A 25818-nucleotide genomic window follows, 5' to 3' on the forward strand; every position below is an offset into this window, starting at 1 on the left:
AGCAATCTGTTGAAAGCCCAGCGTATCCCCTTCTCAGAGAAGCATTTATTGGTCATCAATCTAGACTGAGTAGCCTCCCCCGACCCCGATTCGGCTAATTTGCTTTCACAGTATTTGTTCATTATTGTGCCAACTATCAGACATCTTGTCCCCGATGCATTGCCAGCACCCAGGATGATGTCAATCTCCTAGGAGTGATGGGTAGGTGGACGAATGAGGACACACTGTGGTACGACGGTCCCACCTTTGTTTGGATTGCGTTTGTCTTATGGCTTATAATTCCTTCCAGTATAGCATCCGGTTATTCATTTATTCCTGCTAGGGCAAGTCAGGGCTTCTCATGTGCTAAGCACAAGACTGTACCCCAGCCCAATTCTACCTCAGACTAATTAACTGACTCGTTTATTAATTTACATATTTTTTGCAGTGCAAGGTATCAAGCCAGAGTCCAGTTTATTCTAGGCAGGCACTCTACCAATGAGCTTTATCCCACGCTTCCAATTCAGTTATTTACAATGTTCAGGGGCTAATCATTTCTTCTGCCAAGAAGTAGGCTCCCTGCAGTGGAGGATCATAGGCCGCTCTGGATGTATTTATTTCAGCAGACTAGAGCAGTGACGGCACTCTAGAGGATGAAACGGGAGGACTGCCATGCAGTCAGCCTGACTCGGGCTATGAAGTGAGACCCCATCATCTCAACAAAATAGAGCAAAAGGACAAAACAAGGAAGCTGCTGAGTGAAGGTTGATGTCTATATGCAGGTGAGGGCTGGCACAAGTAAGGTCAATAAAAATTAAGGTGGGGACAAAGCTTTTGTAAGTCAGGAGAGAAGAGGAAGGAGAACGGAAATGGAGAAGGATGACCTAGATCCAGGTGGTCTTGAATTGTCAAGGTAGTTGGGATGGATTTCTTTTTTTTTTTTTTAAATTCATTTATTATATATAAGTACACTGTAGCTGTCTTCAGACACACCAGAAGAGGGCATCGGGTCTCCTTACAGATGGTTGTGAGCCACCATGTGGTTGCTGGGAATTGAACTCAGGACCTCTGGAAGAGCAGTCGGGTGCTCTTAACCGCTGAGCCATCTCTCCAGCCCCGGGATGGATTTCTTTTTTTTTTTTTTTTTGTTCTTTTTTTCGGAGCTGGGGACCGAACCCAGGGCCTTGCGCTTCCTAGGCAAGCGCTCTACCGCTGAGCTAAATCCCCAGCCCCCCCCCCCCCCCGGGATGGATTTCTATAGGCAAATTTATTTTATCTAGGTGGGCAGCTTGTATACTTATCAATTGGTTGTGAGTTTACTGTGATTGAGAATTTAACATATAAATCTGATTGATAAATTAAGTTTATTGAGTCATGATTTCACTGGGTTGTTGGGAATGTGAACAGAACCCATGGCAGGGAGCCATGATAGGCTAGCCCATGCTGGACTTCTATAGCCCTGATTTTACAGGGTAGCTGGAACCAGAGAGTTCTCAGCTAGTAGAGAGCTGCCGGGAGAGATACTAATTAGAGATAAGTTGTGGTTAGTTCTATTTGACCCACGCTGGAACAGACCAGGGACCGCCCCGGTCAGAGAGTACCTTGAGGGCCAGCATGAAGCCCCTGAGATAAATTAGTGCTAGTTTCTATGGCCTGACCGAGCAGGAACTAGCGAGAGAGCCACCACCTGGGTCAGAGAGAGCCTGGGAGAGAAGTGTGGCACACTACATGCAGGAACGAGTTGAGACACTTTTTTTTTTTTTAAAGATTTATTTATTTATTATAGATGAGTACACTGTAGCTGTCTTCAGATGCGCCAGAAGAGGGCATCAGATCCCATTACAGATGGTTGTGAGCCATCATGTGGTTGCTGGGATTTGAACTCAGGACCTCTGGAAGAGCAGTCAATGCTCTTAACTGCTGAGCCATCTCTCCAGCCCAAGACGCTTTTTTATCACAACAGCTGAGCAGCAGTATAATACTATTAAGATATTTCTGTGAGAGTGATGCATATGTAATATATGTGTATACCATAAACACACATACGAATATTGCAAAATGGATAGAAACATGGATTAAAGATAAATATCTATATAGTTTTTTAAAAAGTTCTATTTTTAAACTGTCCATATTGCTTAAAATTTTTTTTTTTTTTTTTCCGGAGCTGGGGACCGAACCCAGGGCCTTGCGCTCGCTAGGCAAGCGCTCTACCGCTGAGCTAAATCCCCAACCCTTAAAATTTTAATGAATTAAATTTTTTAGATAATTAAAATTTAATGAATTAAACATTGTCATGTGTTGACAATGACATGGAGCAAACAATCCTATAGATTGCAGTTGGAAGTATACATTGGTACAATTACTTTGGCAACAATTTATCGTTAAGTAGTAAAGTTTAAAGTGTATATACTCTATGACTCACTATTCTACATCTAGGAATGTATTCTGGTAAAACGTATACATGCGTGCCAGGGGCGTGGGGAGGAATATATAAGGATTTCACAGAAGTGGTCATGGTAAACAAACAGAAGTTAAAAAAACCAAAACTGGGGTTGGGGATTTAGCTCAGTGGTAGAGCGCTTGCCTAGGAAGCGCAAGGCCCTGGGTTCGGTTCCCAGCTCCGAAAAAAAGAACAAAACAAACAAACAAACAAAACAAAACAAAACCAAACCCTGAGACAGCTGCTGACTTAGCATTAGCAGAACAGATGAACTCCCATGGTCACACAGTGAAGTACTATACAGCAAGGGAAAGGAGTGAGACCAAGCAAGGTGGCCGATGTCTGTAATCTCAACAGCTGGGAACCTAAGATAGGAGTTTGAGGCCAGCCCGGGCCATAGAGACAGACTCTGGAACTGGTGAGACGGCTCAGCAGTTAAGGTGCCATGGTTGCTCTTCCAGACGTCCTGAGTTCAATTCCCAGCAACCACATGGTGGTTCACAACCATCTATAAGTGAATCTGATGTCCTCTTCTGGCCACGGACGTATATGCAACAGAGTATTCATACATTAAATAAATTTTAAAAACTGAAAAAATAAACTCTTAAAAAAACTATTTCTTTAAAAAATATTCTTTGAAAAGTCATTTGAAAAAGTATTCAATAACTTCCCTGTATAAGGAATATACAAAACTAATATGCTTTTTAAAATTATAATTATTTATTTTGTATGTATGTGTACGGATGGGCGCCTGTGTGCTATGTTGTGTATGTGTAGTGGTCTGGGGACAAACCGGGGGAGTTTTCTCTTTAACCCAAGTGGGTTGCAGGGATTGAAGTCGGGTGAAAGAATGGGTGGCAGGTTCCTTTACCTGCTGAGCATCTTGCTGGACCGCAAACATTTCTCGACATCAGAAACACATGGTAAAACCCTGAGAAGAAGCCAGGGAGCACTTCAGTCTGAAGGGCTGGCATTTCCTCAGAGGCCAGGGAAAGGATGGAACGGGTACCAACAGAGAGAAGCCTTCCAGCGTGTCTTGTTTTAAAGGTCCTGCTGGTGCTGAGGCTCTGTGTTAGGAGTTACTTCCCTGCGAGGTGGCAAAGCCACTTAAGGAAGGAGGGTTTGTTCTCTGCTCAGCCCATCAAGGCAGGAAGACGTGGTCATGGAGGGCGAGGCAACTGGTCCCAGGTGTCCACACTGAGGAGCAGAGAGCCATGAATGTCTGTGCCACCGACTTTCAAGGGGAGCCTTCCCTCTTCAGGTAAAGCTTTCTGGACACACCCTCATAGACACACCCAGAGGAGGGTTTCCATAGTGATTCTTTATCCAGACAAGTTGACAAGAACAACCACCAAACACAGTGGCAGTATCTTTTCCTCATTTGTTTCATAAAGAAAATCTCATAGCTCAATTTTGAGAAATTCTTCAATAAACTTACATACACGGATTTCCTTAATATAAATTTTTACTTTGTAATTTTTTTTAAAAGATTAACATTTTTATATGTATAGGTGTGTGTGTGTGTGTGTTTTTTTTTTTTTTTCAGAGCTGGGGACCGAACCCAGGGCCTTGTTCTTGCTAGGCAAGCGCTCTACCACTGAGCTAAATCCCCAACCCCGGGTTGTTTTATTTGTGTATGTTTGTGCACTACAAGCCTGCACAGTACCTGCAGAGAGCGCAGAGGACATTGGATCATCAGGAACTGGAGTTACAGATGTTTGTGAGCGGCCATGTGGTGCTGGGAACGGAACCAGAGTCCTCTGAAGAGCAGCCAGGGTTCTTAGCTGCTGAGTCATCTTTCCGACCTCCTACGTTTTCTTTTTTTAAAGTGTATGAAAGCATATCTGCCTACATGTATGTTTGGGTATACATACATGCTTAACTCCTGCAGGAGGTCAGAAGGGAACATCTCACTTCTTGGAACTAGAGTTGTGAGTCACCATACGGGTGCTGGGAATCAAACCCAGGTTCTCTGCAAGATCAGCCAGTGCCCTAACTGCTGAGGGATCTTTCCGAAGCCTGATAATAGTTTTTAGAAACAAACACTCTATGAACGGAATGGTTGATTTGTATAGCTGACTTTTAAAGGAAATGCCAGTCTTTTAAAGAAACTTTCCAAAATGGAAATACTTATATTCCCAAAATGTATGCTAGATTTCTACTAGTAGTGAACAAGCACTCGGCTTGCTTTGTCAACGTTTGATGCTGTTGGACTTCATTGTCTGGAGCGGGTGCTTGGCAGTGTCTGTGCATCTTCTTGTCTGTAGTAACAATAATGTCCATCATGTTTCCAGTGCTTATTTCCGAGTCTGATCCTACATTTTCTTTGACGAGGTGTCTAGTAAAGTTTTCTTGCCTATGTTTCTTACTGGGCTCTGCAGCTGATTGCTGGCATATGCATTTTGTTGTTTTTTTCTGAGACAGGGTCTCACTATGTAGCCCTGGTTGTCCTAGAATTCACCATGTAGACCAGGCTGCCCTCAAAATCACAGAGATCTGCCTGGCACTAAAGGCATCAGCCACCATACCTAGCTGTTGGTATGTGCTTTAGCAACAGACTCTCCAAGTGTGTGTGTGTGTGTGTGTGTGTGTGTGTGTGTGGTTGTTGTTGTTGTTGTTGCAGGATATCTAATAACACTGTGAATCCTGAGATTCTGTTGTTTACTGGGAAAACCTGTTTTCAGTTGTGGTGTGACTCAGCCTTAACACACACCTTTGATCCAAGACTTTTCTGCTTGAATATTGTAAACATGAATAAAATTCAAGAAGTTGAGCAAGCAACCAGTTGACAGGAAGTGGACTAAGTATTATTTAAAAGAAAAAAAAAAGCATAGAGGGCTGGAGAGATGGCTCAGTGGTTAAGAGCACTGGCTGCTCTTACAGACTGGGGTTCAATCCCCAGCCACCCTATGGTTGGCTCACAACCATCTATAATGAGATCTGATGCCCTCTTCTGGCCTGCAGGTGTACATGCAGGCAGAACACTATTCATAACAAAAATAAATAAATCTTAAAAAAGAAAAAGAGAAAAACATAGTAAGGAGGAGTCAGGAGGACAGAGAGAGAGAGATGCATGGTAAGTAGAAGGGAGGGACATTCAGTTTACAGGAGAATTTTTTTAGAGAGGGGGTATGGGGGCATTCCTGCTGGGAAGTTGCCTGAGGAGGAAGGTGCTTTCTCTGCCTCTCTGAGCCAGTAGGCTTTCACCCCAGGATCTGGCTCCCAAGTTGTCATTGGTAAAATTGAACAACTGAGATTTTGCTAAAAACAAACAAATGAAACAGTGTTTCCCTTTTCTTCAGGGCTGGGGATCTAAGCCAGGGTCTGTCTGAGGCATATTAGGCAAATGCTCTACCAGTGAGCCCAGCCCTAAGTGTAATTCTTAGGTGAACGCTGACGGCTCTCTTCATTTACACCAAAGCTGCAACAACAAACACATGGTCAGAGTATTCACAAGGCGAATGCTGCAGACATAACACCCTGCTTATGGTAGCCATGGCTGATAGCAAACTCATGATATGGCGGAGGGTAACTTCAAACGTCATATCTGACTGCCACTGTTTCATACATGCTGGGCATCACAGGCCTGTACCAGCATACCAGCTGTGACACGTTTTAAGTTAACCTCTTTTAACCTTCCTTTCCTTCATTAGGTTTAGATAATCAATGAAACAGTAAATCAAGCTTGCTTTGCCATATATGCCATTTATAATGTAAATATTCAAAAAATCATGGCCAGAAATCAAGCTATTAATGTTACCCCTGGATCAAGGGTGTAATGGCAGATGTTCTACCTCATCTCAGTAGATGGAATCTCTTGTGTTCTGTGTGGAAGCATCAATAAAGAGCTGATGGCATTCAAAAAAGACAGGAAAGAAGGAGCAGGAGTTCTGGTTGCCAGCTAGGATCTCTGGGAGTTAGTCAGACACAGGAAGTTTTACCATGCAGACTCTGAGGAGAGAGACGTATGAAACTGAGGAGAGGTAGAATAGAATGGAATAAATGGATTATATAAGTTATGAGCTAGTTGGGGAACAAGCCCAAGCTTATGGCCTAGGCATTTATTCATAAATGATTAGGTCTCAGAGTCATTATCTGGTAACAGGGGCAAGGGTAGAAAAGACTGTGGTTATCCGTTCCACAGTGAGGTGTCACATACATACAGGCAATGGCAGGTGCTGAGAAAATGGTAATGTGTAATATCAGGAATTGAAGACTTTAATTTTCAGCATATTTCCTTTCAGTTTATGGCTGTGTAACTTAATGTCCTAAGTAGCTCTATTTAATCAATTTCCAAAATTCCAAAAATCTTAACAGCTGGCTCCCTCTTTAGCACACCACGGGCTTGTCTTATTACTGAATCAGTCGAGTTCTTCAAGTGTATTCTCATTCGGCACTACCCAATATCACTTTCTGGGATAATGAAAATATCTGTCCCGTGATTTCAAATTACAGTGCAAGATCCACCGGCCACCCTGACTGAGCCAGTGAGCATTTGAAGCACCCAGTAGCTGAGGAGATGAGGCTTAACCTTTTCTTAATTCCATTAAGTTCAAAGAGAAAAAACAGCATAGGGCTAAAGACTACTGTATGGATGAGTGGTCTGCCCCCCTGCCCCCCACATAGACTACTGTATGGATGAGTGGTCCGCCCCCCTATCCCCCATATAGACTACTGTATGGATGAGTGGTCCGGTCCCCCCCACCCCCCACAGAGCTGAATGATATTTGGAGTGACACTAAAGAGAAGAAGCACTATATATTGCGAAACTCTCCATGCTCACAATAGTTAATCATCAGACACTGAGGTTGTCATCAGAATGCATGGGCTGAACTTTTTCCTTCCTTTTAAAGTACTAATAGTAGCACTTGACAAAAAAATGATAAAGAGGGAATGAAATACTATATGTAGAGTGTTTAATAACGGAATAACGTATGTAGACTGCTTAGTGCTCTTTCAACCTATATTGTAAGTGCTCAGTAATCGGGGCTACATATTACTTCTGCCTTCCATTTCTGAGTCTGTTAAATTTGCAGATCAGTGCATCCCTCAACCCTCACCAGAGAAAACTTCTTGGAGCAGACATCGATTAACACGGAGACCCGAAACTGATCAACACACAAAGAATAAGAGACCTTGGAAAAACAGCCCTAAATGGGATGTCTATATCATACCCCCTTACCTCAGGGCTCGTGGGCATGGATCTATGTGGAAGAGGAGTAGGATTGTAAGAGCCAGGGGTGGTGAACGGCTTTAAATAAGCAGCTTTTTTCCAGACACAACCGGGGTGATGCAACGTGACCCCACGGAGATTGTGTCAGTATGCACAAGACCTGACGAAGGCTCAAGATATACAAAACCCCAGCACAAAGAAGGGGGAGTGGGCACAAAAGGCCCACCCCTAGCCAAAAAGCTATCCATAACTGATAGGGGCTGAGAGAGGGAAAATCTGTTTTCTTCAATGGAGTAACTGGGTATATTAACCACTCTTTAGGGCAGGACTCTATGCTTAGTTTATTTTTTTATTTTAGAAAGAGAAAAAAAGAGCATGCGTTGAATGGGCAGGGAGTTGGGGGGAAGGAAATGAATATGGTTAAAATATATCGTATGAAATTCTCAAAAAAATAAAACATTTTAAAACGCTCCTCTCCGTTACCTGTAGAGCTCACAGGCTTGAAAACTGGATAAAACTCGCTCAACAGCCAGTTACTAACAATCTAAGTAATCCATTAACCAAAATTTCCCGAAGTGGATAAAGTCACGTCACTACAACGCTCCCCTCCCAACCGGACCCTTTTGATGGCTTTAAAATTGGCCGGGCTACGGGAAAGACCCGTGAGTGACAGCACGTCCGGCCAGTCACTGGCACTGGCCAATCAGAGGCGGCCCCGTATTAGGCCCGCCCCAAGGCCCGGCCCAATCGCGTCCGGGTGGCGGTGTGAGCAGGGCGGTTGAGAGGCGGTCGATTCCAAGTGGGTCCCGGCGCGGGGGAGGCGCCGGGTTGGCAAGCAGGAACCGTGGACGCGGTTCGAAGCCACGACTGGACTCCCCGACATCGCGGCTGCTGGGAAGGCCCTACCAAGCGGGACCGTCGAGACTGACCTTTGCCGGGAGCCCATTCTGGCAAGTGGCGTGTGCCGCAGGTCCCTGGCGTCCCCTCCGGCGCGCTCTTGGAGCCACTTCCCGGAGCGGAAGTCTGCGTGTTCGGGCTCCGGTGGGACCTGCTCGGAGGAATGGCGCCGCCGGGTGAGGCGTTGCGCATGGCTCAACAGTGGGGCCCCGCGGCCGACACGCTTTGGGGAGCGGGGCGTTGCCCGCGGGAGGCTAGTGCGGACCACACGGGCGCCGGCTAGGCGCGGTTCCCCTCCCCTACGGGGCAGGGGCATGGGCACGGGCGCTTTCGAGGTTGAGCGTGTGGCAGAGGGCTGCGAGCTGGTGAAGTGCCGGGGACCCGAAGGGTTGATGGTGGGGCGTGCAACGTGTGACTACGGGTCCCCGAGAGGCCCAGCGCGAGCCGGGGCTGCGCGGAGCTCGTGCCTGGCCTCCCATTCATTCCAATAGTACCGGCGGCCTACGGCCTGTCAAGGGACCCACCCCTGGCATCGTGAGCGCTTTTGAGCATGTCACTGGACTTTCTTGCAGCTCTAGGTTCTTATTCCCTGACAAGGACAGGAAAATCACAGCTCTGTCTTAGGGAGCCTAAAGCCTAGGGTATAGAGTGATACTAAGGGTGCAGACTTGTATCCGGCGACGTATTTATTGTGAGAACAGGAGCCAGGGACTTAACACCTTAGTGTCTCATCTGGTATGCGCTTCGTTAAGAGTTTTGTTAAATGATACTTATGTGCTTGCATTTTACAGCGCTGGGCAAAATTCAATGCTTGGCAGATTGTGTGTGGACAGGTCCAGAATCTTAGTGTATTCTTTTTAAAAGGACTATTTGGGCGTATATCCTATTCCCGATGGCCGATGAGTAGTTGAAATCCCATGGGACTAGAGTGACCAAAACTTGCTATCTCACTATTTGATTTGTTGGCAAAGTGGTTAAAGTCAGAACTTGTATTGAAGCTGAAGTTTGAGTCTTGGTTATGTGTCTTAGGACAGAAGTAGGTACCTATTTACAAACCTTAAATTTTTTTTTTCTTTATTTAGATAGGATCTAGGGATCTGGGAGATGGTTCAGTGCAACTTGTGAATCTGAGTTCAAATATAGCACTGGGTATAACTGACTACATGTGCATGTAACCCCAGCATTGGAGGGCAGAGACCATCAGATCCCAAGAGGTAACCATCTAGTCTAGCCAAAATGGTTCTAGTTCCGTGAAAAGGCCCTGCCTCAAGGCACAATGGCATAGAACAACATAGTCATCCTATGTTTTCTCTGGCCTCTGCATGCTTGTGTACTGGCATGCACTTATGTGCATGGACCACAACACACACAAAATAGGTAGGGTCCTACTGTGTAGCTGAGGCTCCAGCTCAAACTCACCACCTCTGTTTCCCCGGTCCAGGAGTGACAGGTATGGAATGGTTTATAAACCATTTCTTGACTTGTAAAATGCAGAAGATACCCACCTCACTGGAAGGATTAAAAACTGGTGCAGTGTATGGAAGAATTCAGTGTAATTTGGGCCTACCCATCCATTGAGTGTTCACACATTAGTCAGAAAAGTTGCTACTGTGCTTAAGTTGTGGTAGAAAAGATTCAGATTCTGGCACAGAGGCTGTTAGGGGTATTTACAGTTTAGCTGGAGGAGAGGTGATCACAGTCACTCACTACATCACATCTCTGATTGCCCCACTGGTCACTGGGGATTTTGCCAAATGCCTTGATGTCTCTTTGTCTACATCCTCTTAGCATTAGCAATTCTGATAGGTTTTAACTAACCCCCCAGGTTTTAACTTCACCCCTACTTAGGTTAGTATAACACAGTATCATCCTCCACAAAGTAGTCCTGTTAAAATACTTGTCAAATTGCCTCCCTACTTAGAACTTTGCTGTGGTCTCCTTCTTGCTTGGTTAAAAACCAGAGCCCTCTCAGTTGCCTATTGGGCCCTTTGGATTGGCTTCTGCTCCCTGTCACTATATAAGCTCCCCATTCAGTCTTTGTATCTAGTTTTCTTTCTTTCTTTCTTTCTTTCTTTCTTTCTTTCTTTCTTTCTTTCTTTTGTTTTTTTAAAGATTTATTTATTTATTTTATATATAAGTACACTGTAGCTGTCTTCAAACACACCAGAAGAGGGCATCAGATTTCATTACAGATGGTTGTGAGCCACTATGTGGTTGTTTGGATTTGAACTCAGGACCTCTGAAGGAGCAGTCGGTGCTCTTAACCACTGAGCCATCTCTCCAGCCCTCTTTCTTTCTTTCTTTCTTTTTTTTTTTTATTGGATTTTTTTTATTCACATTTCAAATGTTATTCCCTTTCCTGGTTTCCTGTCTGTAAGCCTCCTATCCCACCCCCTCTGCTAGTTTTCTTGTTACAGTGTATCTATCCTCACTCTGGTCTCTGCTTTCAGGTCTGCAGCTCAGTATCCTTGTTCTCTGCATACAAACCTGTTCCTCCCAGGATACCCATTCTATCCTTTATTTTCTCCTCAGTGCCTCTGCTTTCCAATGGGATAAATCATGGTTCTTACCTTTTTTTTTTTTTTCTTTTTCACTAAAATGTAATTTGAGAATGGGGGTTTCCTAGCTGTGTGTTTATTTTTAACAACTAAAATAGTGCTTGGGGTTCAATTCCCAGCACTGAGGGAAAACAAGGCCATGAGCATTCAGTCAGGATGTTGATGACACTACACATTGTAGACTCTTTGCTTTCTTAGTTTAGGGTTAGGGGCTTAGAGGTTCTGTGCACCAAACCCAGGAGCGAATCCTACACCAAGCCACCACCTCTACACATACTGGCCTTTAGCTTTTTTTTTTTTTTTTTTTTTTTGGTTCTTTTTTTCGGAGCTGGGGACCGAACCCAGGGCCTTGCGCTTCCTAGGCAAGCGCTCTGCCACTGAGCCAAATCCCCAACCCCTGGCCTTTAGCTTTTTGAAGAGTTTTCATATTTAGGCTGACAGATACGCAAAGACTTAAATGAAACTACTGTCCTTAGAGGAATGATTCTGAGTTGTACATCTTTTCAGCATTCTCAAAGAAGGAAGGAAGGAAGGAAGAAAAGAAAAAAGAAAGACAGACACAGACAAACAGAAGTAGGGGTCTGTCAGGATGACTCCTGAGGTTAAGGTTCTTGTCAGTGAGCCTGACTGATGAGATGACCTGAATCTGATCTTCAGGACCTATATGTTTTCTAGGTAAAACTAAGTGCAAGTGTTCCTCTGACCTCCATGTGTGCACACTCCCCACCCCAATTTAATTCAGTTCTTTTGAGTGGAGTGTGAAGTCTGCAGTGTTCACTGTTGAGGCCAAGACTGGCCATGCGTAAGCTACTGCAGGCCTTAGTGGTCATTGCCTAGTAATGTCTTTAAGGGACTCCAGTTCAGATTAGACGAGCATTCAGGATGTTGATGACACTACACATTGTAGACTCTGCTTTCTTAGTTTAGGGTTAGGGGCTTAGAGGTACTGTGCACCAAACTAGGGAGCGAATCCTACACCAAGTCACCACCTCTTTGCATACTAGTTTAGGCAAAGAATTTAACCTTATGATTGCTTTATAATGCTTTTAACTTGGGTGACAGACAATTCATTTTTTCATGACATAGCCTATTCAAAAATACCCTCTTTTATTTTTAATGAAAGACAGACAGATGCTGTTCCTACAATTTCTTTCTGTCCCCTAGGGCATAACAGATAGGACTGGTTTTTTTATCCATTTATTTGTAAAGTATTTATTCCCTGCATTCCATGTACCTGGTAGTCTATAGGACTTGGAAATACTGAGGTATTCATGAGAAATAGTCTTCACCCTCCAGGGGCTTACAGTTTAGCTGAGAAATCAGCCCTTATACTCTTAGTTATGGAAGATGCTGTTAGGTACAGTATAGAGTGTGCTGAGTGGCTACAGTGTCACCCACGGTAATGGAAGCATCAACTGAGACTTCTCATAGTGCTCGTTATGTACCAGTCACTTCTGAAGTCTCTCTACCTTATGACAGGCCCAGGGATGACACTGTTGTCACCTGCTTTATGTCTGAGGAGGCTGAGACAGTAACTTGGCTGTGGTTCCTGTGTAGCACAGAGGCTTGGTCCTTCATTGTACGGTCATCTATTCAGGGAAAGCTTGGTTTTTTATTTTTGTTTTAATGTGAGTATAGGTGTGCCATGTGTGCGCCTGATGCCCTGGGAGGCCAGAAGAGGGCATCAGATCACTTAGATTTGGAGTCACAAATAGTTGTGAGCCACCATGTGAGTGCTGGGAACTGAACTCCAGTCCTCTGAAAGAGCAGTAAGTGTTCTTCTTATCCATTGAGCCATTTCTTCAGCCCCCCTGGAAAAGCTTCTTAAAGATGCTTAAGCTGATACCTGAAGGACAAGTTATGCAAAGTTGAAATTAGGGAAAGCGTCAGTTGGTGTGGATGAGGAAGGTGTCAGGTTGAGGAGACAAGATACGAGGATTCAGCTTTGGTTCTGTCCTGGGTAGTTTTAAATGGGAATGGTGTGGTCTTGTTCTTCAGATTCCTCGAGCTTGCATGAAAGATTGTCCTGGTGGTTGAAGATGGGGTCACCATTCCCCTCTAGAGGCTAAACCTGTATTCTCCACCCATCCCCACATGGTTGGGATCCCAGCCCTGGGGCATCATTGTTGGGATTGTGACTAGGAGTGGATGGTGTGTACTTAATAGTCATTTTCCTCAGGTTCAAGTGCTGTCTTCCTGTTGGCCCTGACAATCACAGCCAGCACCCAGGCTCTGACCCCCACCCACTACCTCACCAAGCATGATGTGGAAAGACTGAAAGCCTCACTGGATCGCCCTTTCACGAGCTTGGAGTCTGCCTTCTACTCCATTGTGGGACTCAACAGCCTTGGGGCACAGGTGCCAGATGTCAAGGTAAAATAAAGCGCCTTTCTCTGTTCTGTGTTTGAGGAGACTCTTAATCTCTGGACTGTGTTCCTCTTGGACACTTTAAAACAAACTCTTGCTGGTGTGAAGACAGTTAGGTTAATGTAACAAATATTTCTGTCAGTCTGATGCGTGTAGGGGCATGTGGTTGTTTCTGGGGGAAAGGAGAGCTAGCAAGAGCCTTTAGAAGCTTCCAGAACTCTGTGAAACTGCACAATGCAACATGGATTTGGTTTGTGTACTTCTAAATGTTTTTAGATTTACTTATTTTACTTATTTGTTTTTTTTCCAGAGCTGGGGACCGAACCCAGGGCCTTGCACTTCCTAGGCAAGGGCTCTACCACTGAGCTAAATCCCCAACCCCTAGATTTACTTATTTTATATGTAAGAGTTTTGCCTACATGTATGTGTATCACGTGTGCTTTGTGAGCAAGAGCCCAGGAGAGGGCATCAGATCCCCTGAAACCGGAGTTGCAGATGATTGTGAGGCTGTTTGGGGCCTTGGAACTGAACCCTGGCTCTCTGCAAGAGCAGTTAGTGCTCTTAGCCACTGAGCCATCTCCCCAGCTCCACAACATGTGTTTGAAAAGTGCTAGGTGCATGGCTAACAACTTACATGGGAGCTCAAGGTGGAAGACTCACGTACATTAATCAGCAGTAGTAATGTGTTTGGCAATTTGGATGTATTTTATTTTCAGTAAGCAGAATACGTTGCAATTGAAATGTTTTCTGGGTTTAGGGTGTGTGTATTCATTACAAAATCATGGACAGTTAGGCTAAAACATTTTTCCTGAGTATTTCTTAATTTTCTATGACTTCATAATAAATTACCATAAATTAAGATTTAAAAACCACCCATTTGTGTGACTAAATTGACTCAATGAGTAAAGGTACCTGCCACCAAATCTGGTGGCCTTGGTGAGTTCAGTTCCCAGGACTGCCGTGGTGGAGGAAGGACAAAACTCCTGCAGGTTGTCTGTGACAAAGGTCAGACTGAGGCTGCCAGGCTTGGCAGCAGGAGCCCTGGCTGGCTCAGCCATCGCTGATCCAGCACTGCTGCGCACCATGGTCTGCTTCCTTGGTCTGTCAGTGTGTGTTTGAGGTAGTCTCTGCATCACAAACAACGAATGCCCATTTATGCTATTTCCTTCTTGCTCAAGAGTCACAGTGTAGCTGGGCGAGGTGGTGCACCCCCTTCCCAGCACTTGGGAAGCAGAAGTGGGACAATCTCTTGAGTTAAGGTCAGCCTGGTCTACATAGTGAGTTCCAGGCTAGCAGGGGCTGCATGAAAGGCTCTGTCTCAAAGTGGGGTGTGGGGTATCACAGTGGGTACTATCTATTATCTAATGTCTCAGTTGTGCTTAGTTTCGTGGTTACTAGTAAAAGAGGTAAAGTGGGTACTATCTGTTATCTAGTGTCTCAGTTGTGCTTAGTTTCGTGGTTACTAGTAAAAGAGGTAAAGTTAATTTTGTCATGGCCAGGACTGGGAATCCTTGACAGTGTCTTTTAATTCGTATCAGTGCTCTGTGTGTGGAGATGGGGTAGGGTAGGGGGACGACACGCTTCTTCTTGGCTTTCTGGCATGATATATTGTATCCTGGGCTGGAATCAGTATTACTTGAGAAGTTTGTATGGCCGTGTTCTTTTGAGTTATCTTCATGTGTCTGTATTGTCAGAAACATTCCCTTATAAACAGCGGAGAAAACAAGACCTGGAAGAGTTTAATCACGAATGTCTGCCAGTGGATCTGAATGGAGAAAGGTGACAGACTGGTTCCTATAGTCACGTCTGTGTTGAAGCTTGTTTTTGTAAATGGGGGTTTATTGAAATACAACTACAGGGGTTGGGGATTTAGCTCAGTGGTAGAGCGCTTGCCTAGGAAGCCCAAGACCCTGGGTTCGGTCCCCAGCTCCGAAAAAAAGAACCAAAAAAAAAAAAAAAAAAAAGAAATACAACTACACCCATTTATGTACATATGACCTACTGCTGCTCTGTACCTTAACAACATACCGAGTAGTTTCTAGACGGTCTGGCTGCAAGTCCCAAAATGCTCATCGGGCCTTTATAGGAAACATTTGCTAATCCCTGCAGTCTAGGATTCAGCTTATTCAGATTTCCCCTTATAGTCATCCCTTGTTTCTGCCCAGTGCTTTCTTCTTGTGTGTGACTATATTAAGGAAGCAGACTTTTCCTCATGGTCTTGTGATTTTTTTTTTTTTTAAGATTAATTTATTTTACATATGAATACAGTGTCACTGTCTTAAGACACACCAGACTGGGGATTTAGCTCAGTGATAGAGCGCTTACCTAGGAAGCGCAAGGCCCTGGGTTCGGTCCCCAGCTCCGAAAAAAAAAAGAACCAAAAAAAAAAAAAAAAAAAAAAAAGTGAAGTAAAGCTTGGTATTGTTTGGGGTTGGGGATTTAGCTCAGTGGTAGAGCGCTTGCCTAGCGAGCGCAAGGCCCTGGGTTCGGTCCCCAGCTCCGGAAAAAAAAAAAAGAAAAAAGAAAAAAAAAAAAAAAAAAAGACACACCAGAAGAGGACATCGGATCCACATTACAGATGGTTGTGAGCCACCATGTGATTGCTGGGACCTCTGGAAGAGCAGTGCTCTTAAGCACTGAGCTATCTCTCCAGCCCCAGTCTTGTGAATTCTTAAAGTGAATTATTTTAGCCTGAAAGGAAGATCACAGGCATCAGTCAGTTCTTTCTGTGGAAAGAGGGTTATGTTCTGTAGCCCATCGGTAGTATGAAAGTGAAATCAGACAGTGCCATAGAGCACCTCCCCACCCTCACACCCACACCCACACCCAGGGTAGCTGTAGTTATCATTGTTAATATTGAGGCATTTTTTTGTCCTGTTCATAACTGATTCAAGCGAGTTCAGACAGTGCCTAACACAGACACTGGTGTGCTGTATTAGTGCTTCAGTGCTGCTGTCTTTCCTCAGAGTGTGGGGGTCCCTGAGGAGAGAGTTGACAACTTGGGGAACATGCAGTAGAGCGGTGGCAGCTACAGAGGTTTGGTATTGTAAAGTGTAGCAAATGAGGTTGGAATGTTAGATTAGTGTCAAATTTTAGTAGGATCAGAGTGCAGGAGGGTTTGTGAATCATCGGATCTGTGTTCGAGGCACACATTCCTCTACAGATGTTCTTTGCTGGCATTGAGAGTCTGAGGGGACATTGATTAGGGCTGAAGGTGTGAATTGAGCTGGGATTGCATGGAAAGAAGACAGGTCAAAAGACAAGGGTGGATGGTGTTTGAAATAAGACTTGAACTTTTTGCATGCATTATGGGTTATCAGTTGAAGGAGAGGAATTGAGCTGATGAGGTATTGGAGCCTCTATAAAGTGTGGGGCTCACTAGTGAAATGTCTGCTAGGAGTTGGTGTCTAGGGCAGCTGGACAGAGATCTGGAAAGTGCAGTTGGCGTTGTGTGTGGAACCTGGGCTTAGTGGCAAAGGACATGTCTGCATAGTGTGAGGTCTGAGAAGGCCAGAAGGTCTGGGAGTCGATGCTAAAGCGCTGAGGGAGAAGGCGGCAGGGAAGAGCCATGTGGGGTGTGGTATCTGACTAGGTTTAGAGGCTGGAAGAGGAAAGGTAGAAGAAAGCATGGGGGCTCTTTGCTCAACAGGATGCTGGGATCCTTGGGGTTTTTAAAAGGGGCACAAAGATATGGGGTGTGTAGGTACCAGATGTGTGGAATGGTTCTCAGCCTCCAGTTGGTAAGGTGTCTGGAATGTGGAGAGCACCTATAACTGTAGTTATATGTAATGCACATTCCCTAGAAGAGCCAGCTCAAGTCCCAACCCTGAAACAGAGGGGCACTCACTGAGGGGCGTGGGCGGGTGTTAGGAAGTTTCCCCACTCCCACTGCTGCTTGAAGACACTGAACATTCTTGCTCTTGACCCTGATTGTCCCTGTAATATTAGAGCAGGTCCAATGCTGAATCTACTTCAGAACAGGTCATTTTAGCAGCTTCTTAGAGAAGAGGGCACAGCCAGGCCATCTGGCTTTGAAGGTGAGCTCTCCCACTTAGGAATGACCTTGGTTCCCCTGCTTTGCTTCTCCAGATCTTGGTCTAATTCTCTGTGGACTTAAGACAGTAGAAGTGTCCATGTGTAGGGTCGGGACAAGGATGGGACAAGAAATTCCCAAGAGGCATCAGATTGCCACTTTTGAAGTGGGGAAGGCGGTACCTTACCTGTGAGGGCCTGACGCTGTCTTTTCACTTATAAAGCACCAGAGGGCAGCAGAGCACTTCTTTGTTGTGTGTGGCGTTTCCTTCATAAAAGAACCAGTTTCCTTCAGATCCCAATTTATAGAAGACGAAGGGTTTTTTCCCTCTGATTCTTTCAAACTGCACTAAAGTTGAAACTCATTTGTTTTGAGGATCTTAAGTTTTGTTCCTAACAGTTTTCAAAGGATTCGTTTTGGTTTGAGTGACCCAGGCCGTTAGTGAGATATGACATAATGCAGCTCAGCTGTTGGGGGAAGGCACCAAGCAGTATCATGCCTTGCCCACTCCTGCTCCCCAGTCCATTTCCCAGAGGTCCCTGCTTTTTCTTTTCTGTGATTTAAGGATCATATTCCAGGACTTGAGCAAGTTAGGCAAGCATTCTTTTTTTTTTTTTTTTAAGAATTATTTATTTATTTTATGTATGTAGTACACTGTAGCTGTCTTCAGACACACCAGAAGAAGGCATCAGATCCCATTACAGATGGCTGTGAGCCACCATGTGGTTGCTGTGAATTGAACTCAGGACCTCTGGAAGAGCAGTCCGTGCTCTTAACCACTGAGCCATCTCTCCAGCCTTAGGCAAGCATTCTATCTCTGAACAGCATCCCCAGTGCCAGAAGCACCCACTTTTGGCTGGGTTGGCCATAAAATTTTAAATAGCTGAGGTTTTAGGGTTTTTGTCTTGTTTTATTTTAAGACAGGGTCTCTCTGCAGAGCTCTGTGACTATCCTTGAACTCACTATGTAGACCAAGCTGGTCTCGAACTCTCAGCCTATCCCTGTGTTCTGATTACTGGGATTGACAATATGTGCTACCATGCCTGGCAGTTATATTATACTGTCTGATTCAAAGTGTTTAGCAATGTAACTTGTCTTCCTTGTAGTTCAGTGGAACAGAAGTGGTTGGATTTTGTTTTGTGCTCACTTACTGTGATGGAAGCAATGTTCTCTGGCAGCCAGCACTGACCACCTGTGGCAAGTGCTTTGGGAAACAGGGCAAGAGTGGACTGTGGCCTGCCATGGATGAATGTCATCAAAGGCCACATGGGACAGGCACATCTGGGCAGAGGTGAAGGGAGGACCTCATTTGGTAGACAGGAGAGACAAGGAAAATGGATGGGGGTGGGTAATCCGAGGACAGGAAAATTGTTCAACTGGCAAATTCGGGAGATTAAGATTCTGGGGTCTGAGGTGGCCTTGCTGATGATATGCCACTTGGACATTTTGTGCTGTGTTGGCAACTTTGGATCTTCTCTGGACATGATGGTGACCACAAGGGCTTTAATAGCAAAGCAACATGGGTCCTTGTACAGAGTAGATTGCACGCCTGGAAGCAGTTAAAAGAGGGCTGTAACAATGAGGTGAGAGGGGAGAAGGACCTGCCCAGGGCAGTGATGGGCCAGGGGTCAGTGGAAAGGAAGCAGACTGGGTAGCCTTGGGGGGAAGAGAAGAGTCAGCCAGAATTCCCAGCTCTGGCTTGGGTGGTTAGATGCATGGTAATGTTTGGGCCTGAGCCGGGAAGAAGAGACACCTTTAAAGTCACTTTAGATTGTCTCACATGGCTTCAGAGCCATGACACTGGGAAACTTGCCATCAGGGGACACTTAACTCTGCCATCCTCCACAGGCAGTCCCAGTTCCTTTTCCTGCTAAAGGAGATAATGGTACTACTGTCTTGGAGGACCTCATGCTCATCAAAAGGAAGAGCATTGTGACACCCAGCACAGGGCACAGCCAGAGCGGGACATTTGTTAAGTGGTTTTCACCCTCTTTAGCCTTGCTGTTCCTTGTGTGAAGTCAGCAGTTTGGGGTAGTAGTGTCCTGTGGAAAATAACTATTGACAAACTACACCAGAGCAGTCCTCACTTTGAGCCTCTATAGATGGGTTAGGATTTTATTTTGCAGCCTACACTTTCACCTTTCCTAGTTACTGCATTATGTCACCGCTTATCCTTGACTTTTTCCTGTGTTTAGAAAGCGTGTGCCTTCATCAAGTCAAACCTTGATCCCAGCAACGTGGATTCTCTCTTCTATGCTGCCCAATCCAGCCAAGTCCTCTCAGGTTGTGAGGTGAGCCCAGGTTCCTATACTGCCATTTGTTTGTTTGTTTGTTTGTTTGTTTGCAATAAAGAACATTTTTAAAGGGAACATAATGTCAGATTGTTAATATAATTTTAACAATGACAAACAGTTGGTGTGGGATAGAATTCCATCCACATAATTTTATTTCTATAAGAAAGTCTATTTCCGGGGTTGGGGATTTGGCTCAGTGGTAGAGCGCTTGCTAGGCCCTGGGTTCGGTCCCCAGCTCTGAAAAAAAGGGAAAAAAAAAAAAAAAAAAAGAAAGTCTATTTCCCTTTAAGTGTTCACTGTAATAGCTTTTAGATCACCTTTTCTTACAGTTCTTATCTCTCTTCTGGAAGGCCTTGAGGTTCCCTTTCCCTTCTCCTTTAACATTTATAAACAGTGTCCTCACTTTAGATTCTATCTAGATCATTTTGTTGATCTAGATTACTTTAACTAGACAAGCAAAGCAACGTATTGTTGTCTTTCAAGAGGTTGTCTGAGTTAGGGTTTTCTATTGCTGTGATGAAATGCCATGACCAGAAGCAACTTCGAGTGGGAGTGGGGGGTTTGTTTGACTTGTACTCCACATCACAGTTCATCATCGAAAGTAGTCAGTGTAGGAACTTGAGGCAGGAACTGGAGAAGAGGGAATAGAGGATAGATGCTTACCTGCATTCCTCACGGCTTGGTCAGCCTGCTCTCTTATACACCCCAGGACCACCTGCTCAGAGGAGACACCGCCCACATCAATTTTTAATCAAGAAAACGGTCTATAGACTTGACTATATATGCCAGTCTTAGTGAGGCATTTCCTCAGTCAAGGTTCTGTCTTCCCAGGCAACTCTAGCTTATGTCAAGTTGGCAAAAAAAATCAGTCAGAACAGAGATGGTGTTGACGGTATGAACACTTGATTCTGGGTGCTGAGTGGACGTGGCCTTGGCAGCTATGCTCCTCCCATGGTCTGTGTGCCTTCCACAAATTGCTGTAACCTGTTCTAACTGCCTGCCACTCCTTTCCTAGATATCTGTTTCGAATGAGACCAGAGATCTGCTTCTGGCAGCAGTCAGCGAGGACTCCTCCGTTGCCCAAATCTACCATGCAGTTGCCGCCCTCAGTGGCTTTGGTCTTCCCTTGGCATCCCATGAAGCCCTTGGTGCCCTTACCGCTCGCCTCAGCAAGGAGGAGACTGTGCTGGCGTAAGTTGCCGGGTTAAAGACTGTGAGCTTCATTTGTGTTGGTTACCGACCTGAGAAGGTCATTCATTTCTGCAGCACACATTTCTAGACATCTGCTGTGTGCCAGGTACTCTGCTAGATGTGACAGACACTGTTGTGATTGTAGGGTAGGGCGTGGGGGTGTGTTTGCAAGTGGAGGCCAAAGGTCAATAGCAGGTATCTTCCTTAGTCACTTTCCACCTTGGGTTTTGTTTCGTTTTTAAATTTTAGGCAGGTCTCACTATGTATACCTGGCTGTCCTGAAACTGTGCAGACCTGGCTGACCTTGAACTCACAGAGATCTACCTGCCTCTGCCTTCCAAGTACTGGAATTATGGCATGTGCCATCACACTGGGCATTCTGACTTGTTTTTTGAGACAGCTGGCTAATGAGCTCCAAGGGTCCTGCTTATACTGAGGTTACAGACACACTGCCTTCTCCATCTTTTACATGGGTGCTAGGACTCTGAACTCATCGCGCCTGCATGGCAGCATGTACCAACTAAGCCATCTCCCCAGCTCCAGTGACTAGCACTTGAGTTAAGGCAGCAAGGTCTGGTCCTTGGCCTTATGGGACTCACACAGACGTATCAGGCAGAGGGCAAGGGCTGAGGCAGGGTAAGCCCACCATCCACACAGACAGGTGGAAGCTGGGGCAAGGACTGAGGACAGTGAGCTGCATGCAGTTTGTGGTGAGGCTTGGCCTGGTTTGTTGCGGCTTTGGCACTAGGGGCTCTGTAAGAACAGAATCTTACTGGATTCTTGAGTGTTGTGAGAAGCAGCGTCTGTTGGGCACATGGGGTTCTGAGAGGATAACATTTTCTATAGAACCAAATCTGGTCCTCTGCAAAAGGCATAGGTGAGAAAAAGCACCTTCTAGGAATGATTCACCCCACATGTGAGTGCATGCTTGTGTGTATGCAGATACTCTTGTGTGCCTGAGTAAGGAGGGCAGAGATTAATCAGGTGTTGCTCCTCAGGTGCAGTCCACATTGTTTTGAGACAAATTGTCTGGTTTTTGTTACTGTTGTTTTTGCAAGACAGGGTTTCTCTCTGTAGCCCTTGTTCTCCTGGAACTCATTTTGTTCCTTCAGCTCCTGCCTTCAGGTTCCTGCTCTGTTTGAGTTCCCGCCCTGATCTCCTTTGATGATGAATTATGATATAGAAGTGTTAGCCAAATAAACGGTCCTCCCTGAGTTGCTTTTGTTCATCGTGTTTTAACAGGTTGATGGTGCCAACTCCTCCTTTCAGAACACTGGGATTAGGGGCTGGAAATGGAGAGCAAAACACTTACCTACCGTGCGCAAGGCCTGTACCATAGAAACCAAACCAAAAGGCCCTGTAGGAGTAGCTGAATGCTCATGGGACTTCTCTCCTTACATTGTGACACTTCTGTTTTCCAGCTTGGCATCTTAATAGAATTACCTTTCTGAAATGGGAATCTAAATTGTTTTGATCTTGACACAAGAAGACAGATTTTTTTTTTTTTTTTGTTCTTTTTTTTCGGAGCTGGGGACCGAACCCAGGGCCTTGCGCTTCCTAGGTAAGCGCTCTACCACTGAGCTAAATCCCCAGCCCCTAAGAAGACAGATTCTTGCTCTACATTCCCTGACACTTAAAACCACATGGGGCTCAGGCATCCCTTAGGAATTACAGTGCTGAGGCTGCAGACCGTTTGACCACCAGGGGGCCTCAGCTGCCCTCATTTTACCCTGAGAACTGCTTTGTTCTCCATCCAGACATCTGCATTAACAGAAAAAAAAAACCTAATTAAAAAAAAATGACATGTATAACTGTCACATTCCACCCTAGAATGTTTTCTTGTTATTGTTATTTAGGTAGGTGTGTGTGTGTGTGTGTGTGTGTGTGTGGAGAGGAATGTACACTGTGATATGTGGAAGTCAGAGGACAACCTTTTTTTTTTTTTTGGAGACAGATTCTATATAGTCCTAGCTGTCACTCTTTAGACTAGGCTGGCCTTGAACTCACAGATATCCACCTGCCTCTGCCTCTCGAGGGCTGCCATTAAAGATGTGTACCCACATACACAACAAAATATAGAATATACTTTTCTTATAGAATATACTTTTTTTAAAAAAAATCTTTTTTTTTTTTTTTCTTTTTTTCTTTTCTTTTTTTCGGAGCTGGGGACCGAACCCAGGGCCTTGCGCTTGCTAGGCAAGTACTCTACCACTGAGCTAAATCCCCAACCCCAAAAAATCTTTTTCTTACGATTTTATTTTATGTATGTAAGTACACTGTCAGTACACTGACACTGTTCATTACACTAGAAGAGGGCATCAGATCCCATTACAGATAGTTATAAGCCATCATGTGGTTACTAGGAATTGAACTCAGGACCTTTGGAAGAGCAGTCAGTGCTCTTAACCACTGAACTGTCTCTCCAACCCCTAGAATATCCTCTTAATAAAAATATGTGAGTAAAAAACAAAGAGTGAAGTGCTGACATGTGCCACATTATGAATGAGCCTCAAAAGCCAAAAAGAAAAGGTCACGGATTAGAGACTATATCCAGTGGTAGAATGCTACGGGTCCCAAGAGCTGGAAACGGATGCTCGGCACCTTCCCAACAAGAGGACTACTACGTGACTCCATCTACGAGACTATCTAGAACAAACAATGTGTAGATTATGTTGCTGGGAGGTGGCTGAGGTGAACTCTGTAAAGAGAAATTGCTTAATTAATACTCTAGGACTGTATCTGGAACTCAGGGAAATGTTCTGTACATAAACAGATGTGGTGGTTGGACATTGTGACTATAGTAAATACCACTGAATTCACTTTATTTTGAATTTTGAGATTAAGGAGCTTGGTATATAGCTTAGTTGGTAGACTACTGTTGGAGGGCTGTAGTGGATAGAGTGCTCTCACAGCATACTTGAGGTCCTGGATTTAATTCCCAGTACTACATAAAACAGGTATGTGGTATCCGCCTGTGATTCCAGCACTCAGGAAGTAGAGGCAGGAGGACCAGGAATTTAAGGTCATCATCAGCAAATTTGAGGCCACCCTGGGCAACATAAGACCCATCTGCAAAAATTTTAAAAAGTGAAGTTTTAAACAGAGTAAATACTGATACATGTAGGTAGTATAAAGTCATTGCTCATAAGAATTAAGTATGTATTATGTATGTATTCTCATAGAGAGAATACTAAATAAATGTTAGAAGAAAATAAGACTATGTTAAAACTCAGTCTGTGCCTTTTCTGTCTCACATGCCTGAGGGAGTGTCCCTGGCAGACCTTGCATCAGGATGCTGGGAGCACCATCTTGGCCTTGTGTGCTTTAGTTTGCTCCAACTTCTGCCAGCAATTTGCAAATGTATTTCTTTAGCCTTGAATGAGAAGGTAGAGGACTGACAAGCAGCCAGTTTGAGGCTAGCATGGTATATTTACAACACAGAGGAGAGTGCCTTCCTATGCATTTAACTAAATCTTAGTCTCAGTGCTCTACTCTCTACCTTCCAGAACCGTCCAGGCTCTGCACACAGCATCCCACCTATCCCAGCAGGCTGACCTGAGGAACATTGTAGAAGAGATCGAGGTATGAGTCTCTGAGCTCCTGTCTTTTCGTGCACGTGGACATGACTGGTCTCTTGTAGTCGGCTGTGTGTCTTTTACATTCATGGTCCAATGTGCTTTGCTCTTTAATTTAAGCAATAGGACTAGAGAATATTTGTTAGACTAATATTGGCCATAGGTCATGGGACCAATAAGTCAAACTCAGATGCTTTTCTCTGCCAGTTACTGCTTTGTAATTGGAGGTAAGGTATTTGATGCTCTGAGCCTCTGTTTCCCTGTTTGCTAGTTGTGGGGCCCAGCAAGGTTAAAAGAACCTATATATATATATAGACTAGCTGCCTGTTAAGTGGCCACTGTTGGTGGGTATTTTGGGGTTGAGACAGTCTCATTATGTAACACTTACTGGTCTTAAAGTTGGCATCTTCCTGCCTTGCTTCTTGAGTGCTAGGGTTTTAAGTGTGTGCTACTCTGCCTGGCTCATGTTTTTACTCTTGCTCAGTCCTAAGCCCGAATTCTGTTCCTTGGGCCGCCCTCAAGAGCTGTATAGGCAATGACGCCAAGCAGTTGTGGCAGTGTCTTGATGTGTACCTCACAGGCACAGTAGCTGCTTCGTTCTGCTCCTCAGGAAAAGCCGTAGCTGAGGAGAAGTGAGAAGTGCTGCGCTTCATAGGCGCTATCCAAGTGCATGGCTATGGCTTCCGTGCATCGTGTGCTTTCTGGCAGTCGCAGCTGGGATCACTGTTCTGCTCAAACCAGTGGCTGCTTCAGTGCCCTGACCCTTAGGGCTTGGCAGCACAGGGGGCTATGGGAGGCTGCCAAGGCTGACAGACTCTGCCGGTCTGCCGGTGCGTTTCACTTGTTTATGTTTGTAGAAAGTACGAAGTGGCTTTGGTGGTCTTCAGGCTCAGACTGTTCAGAAAGGCCAGCTCTCGGGGGTCACAGTGCTTTCTGTATCTTCTTTCTGTGATCTCTGTGTCCCAACATGCATCTGTTTTTTTTGTGACAGGACCTTGTTGCTCGCCTGGACGAACTAGGGGGTGTGTATCTCCAGTTTGAGGAAGGCCTGGAACTTACAGCATTGTTTGTTGCTGCCACCTACAAGCTCATGGACCATGTGGGGACTGAACCGTCCATCAAGGAGGTGCGTGTCTAATGATTGTCAAGCATGGAGCTCGAAGGCATTGCACACACCTCGGGTGTGGTTAATCATGATTTACATTAGGTTTTAAAGAATGAGAAATAGAAAGGTATTAATGCTGCTAATCAGTGTGACAGGCATGTAAATAAATTGTCACACTTGTTTATGTGAGGCACTTGCATATCATA

The 25818-nt window shown here is 44.9% G+C and overlaps 2 protein-coding genes across 15 annotated transcripts in view; one reads left to right on the top strand and one right to left on the bottom strand.

The window, feature by feature from the left end:
* The window catches only part of Mroh8 (maestro heat-like repeat family member 8), a 68560-nt gene extending 59658 nt beyond the window's left edge, over nt 1-8902 (bottom strand). For 10 of the 13 annotated variants that reach the window (NM_001431805.1, NM_001431803.1, NM_001431801.1 and 7 more), the window contains 1 exon segment: nt 8522-8902. In NM_001431805.1, coding sequence (NP_001418734.1) covers nt 8522-8805 — 284 coding nt within the window. In that variant the 5' untranslated portion in view covers nt 8806-8902. 13 annotated transcript variants of the gene reach the window in all.
* Nucleotides 8620-25818, top strand: part of Rpn2 (ribophorin II) — a 47378-nt gene continuing 30179 nt past the window's right edge. Inside the window, exons 1-6 of one of the 2 annotated variants that reach the window (XM_087654313.1) lie at nt 8620-8665; nt 13227-13420; nt 19643-19738; nt 20757-20932; nt 24439-24514; nt 25499-25633. In XM_087654313.1, the coding sequence (XP_087510439.1) occupies nt 8653-8665; nt 13227-13420; nt 19643-19738; nt 20757-20932; nt 24439-24514; nt 25499-25633 (690 nt within the window). In that variant the 5' untranslated portion in view covers nt 8620-8652. 2 annotated transcript variants of the gene reach the window in all.

Source organism: Rattus norvegicus, chromosome 3, assembly GCF_021556685.1.
Source record: "Rattus norvegicus strain SHRSP/BbbUtx chromosome 3, alternate assembly SHRSP_T2T, whole genome shotgun sequence".
Taxonomy (NCBI): domain Eukaryota; kingdom Metazoa; phylum Chordata; class Mammalia; order Rodentia; family Muridae; genus Rattus; species Rattus norvegicus.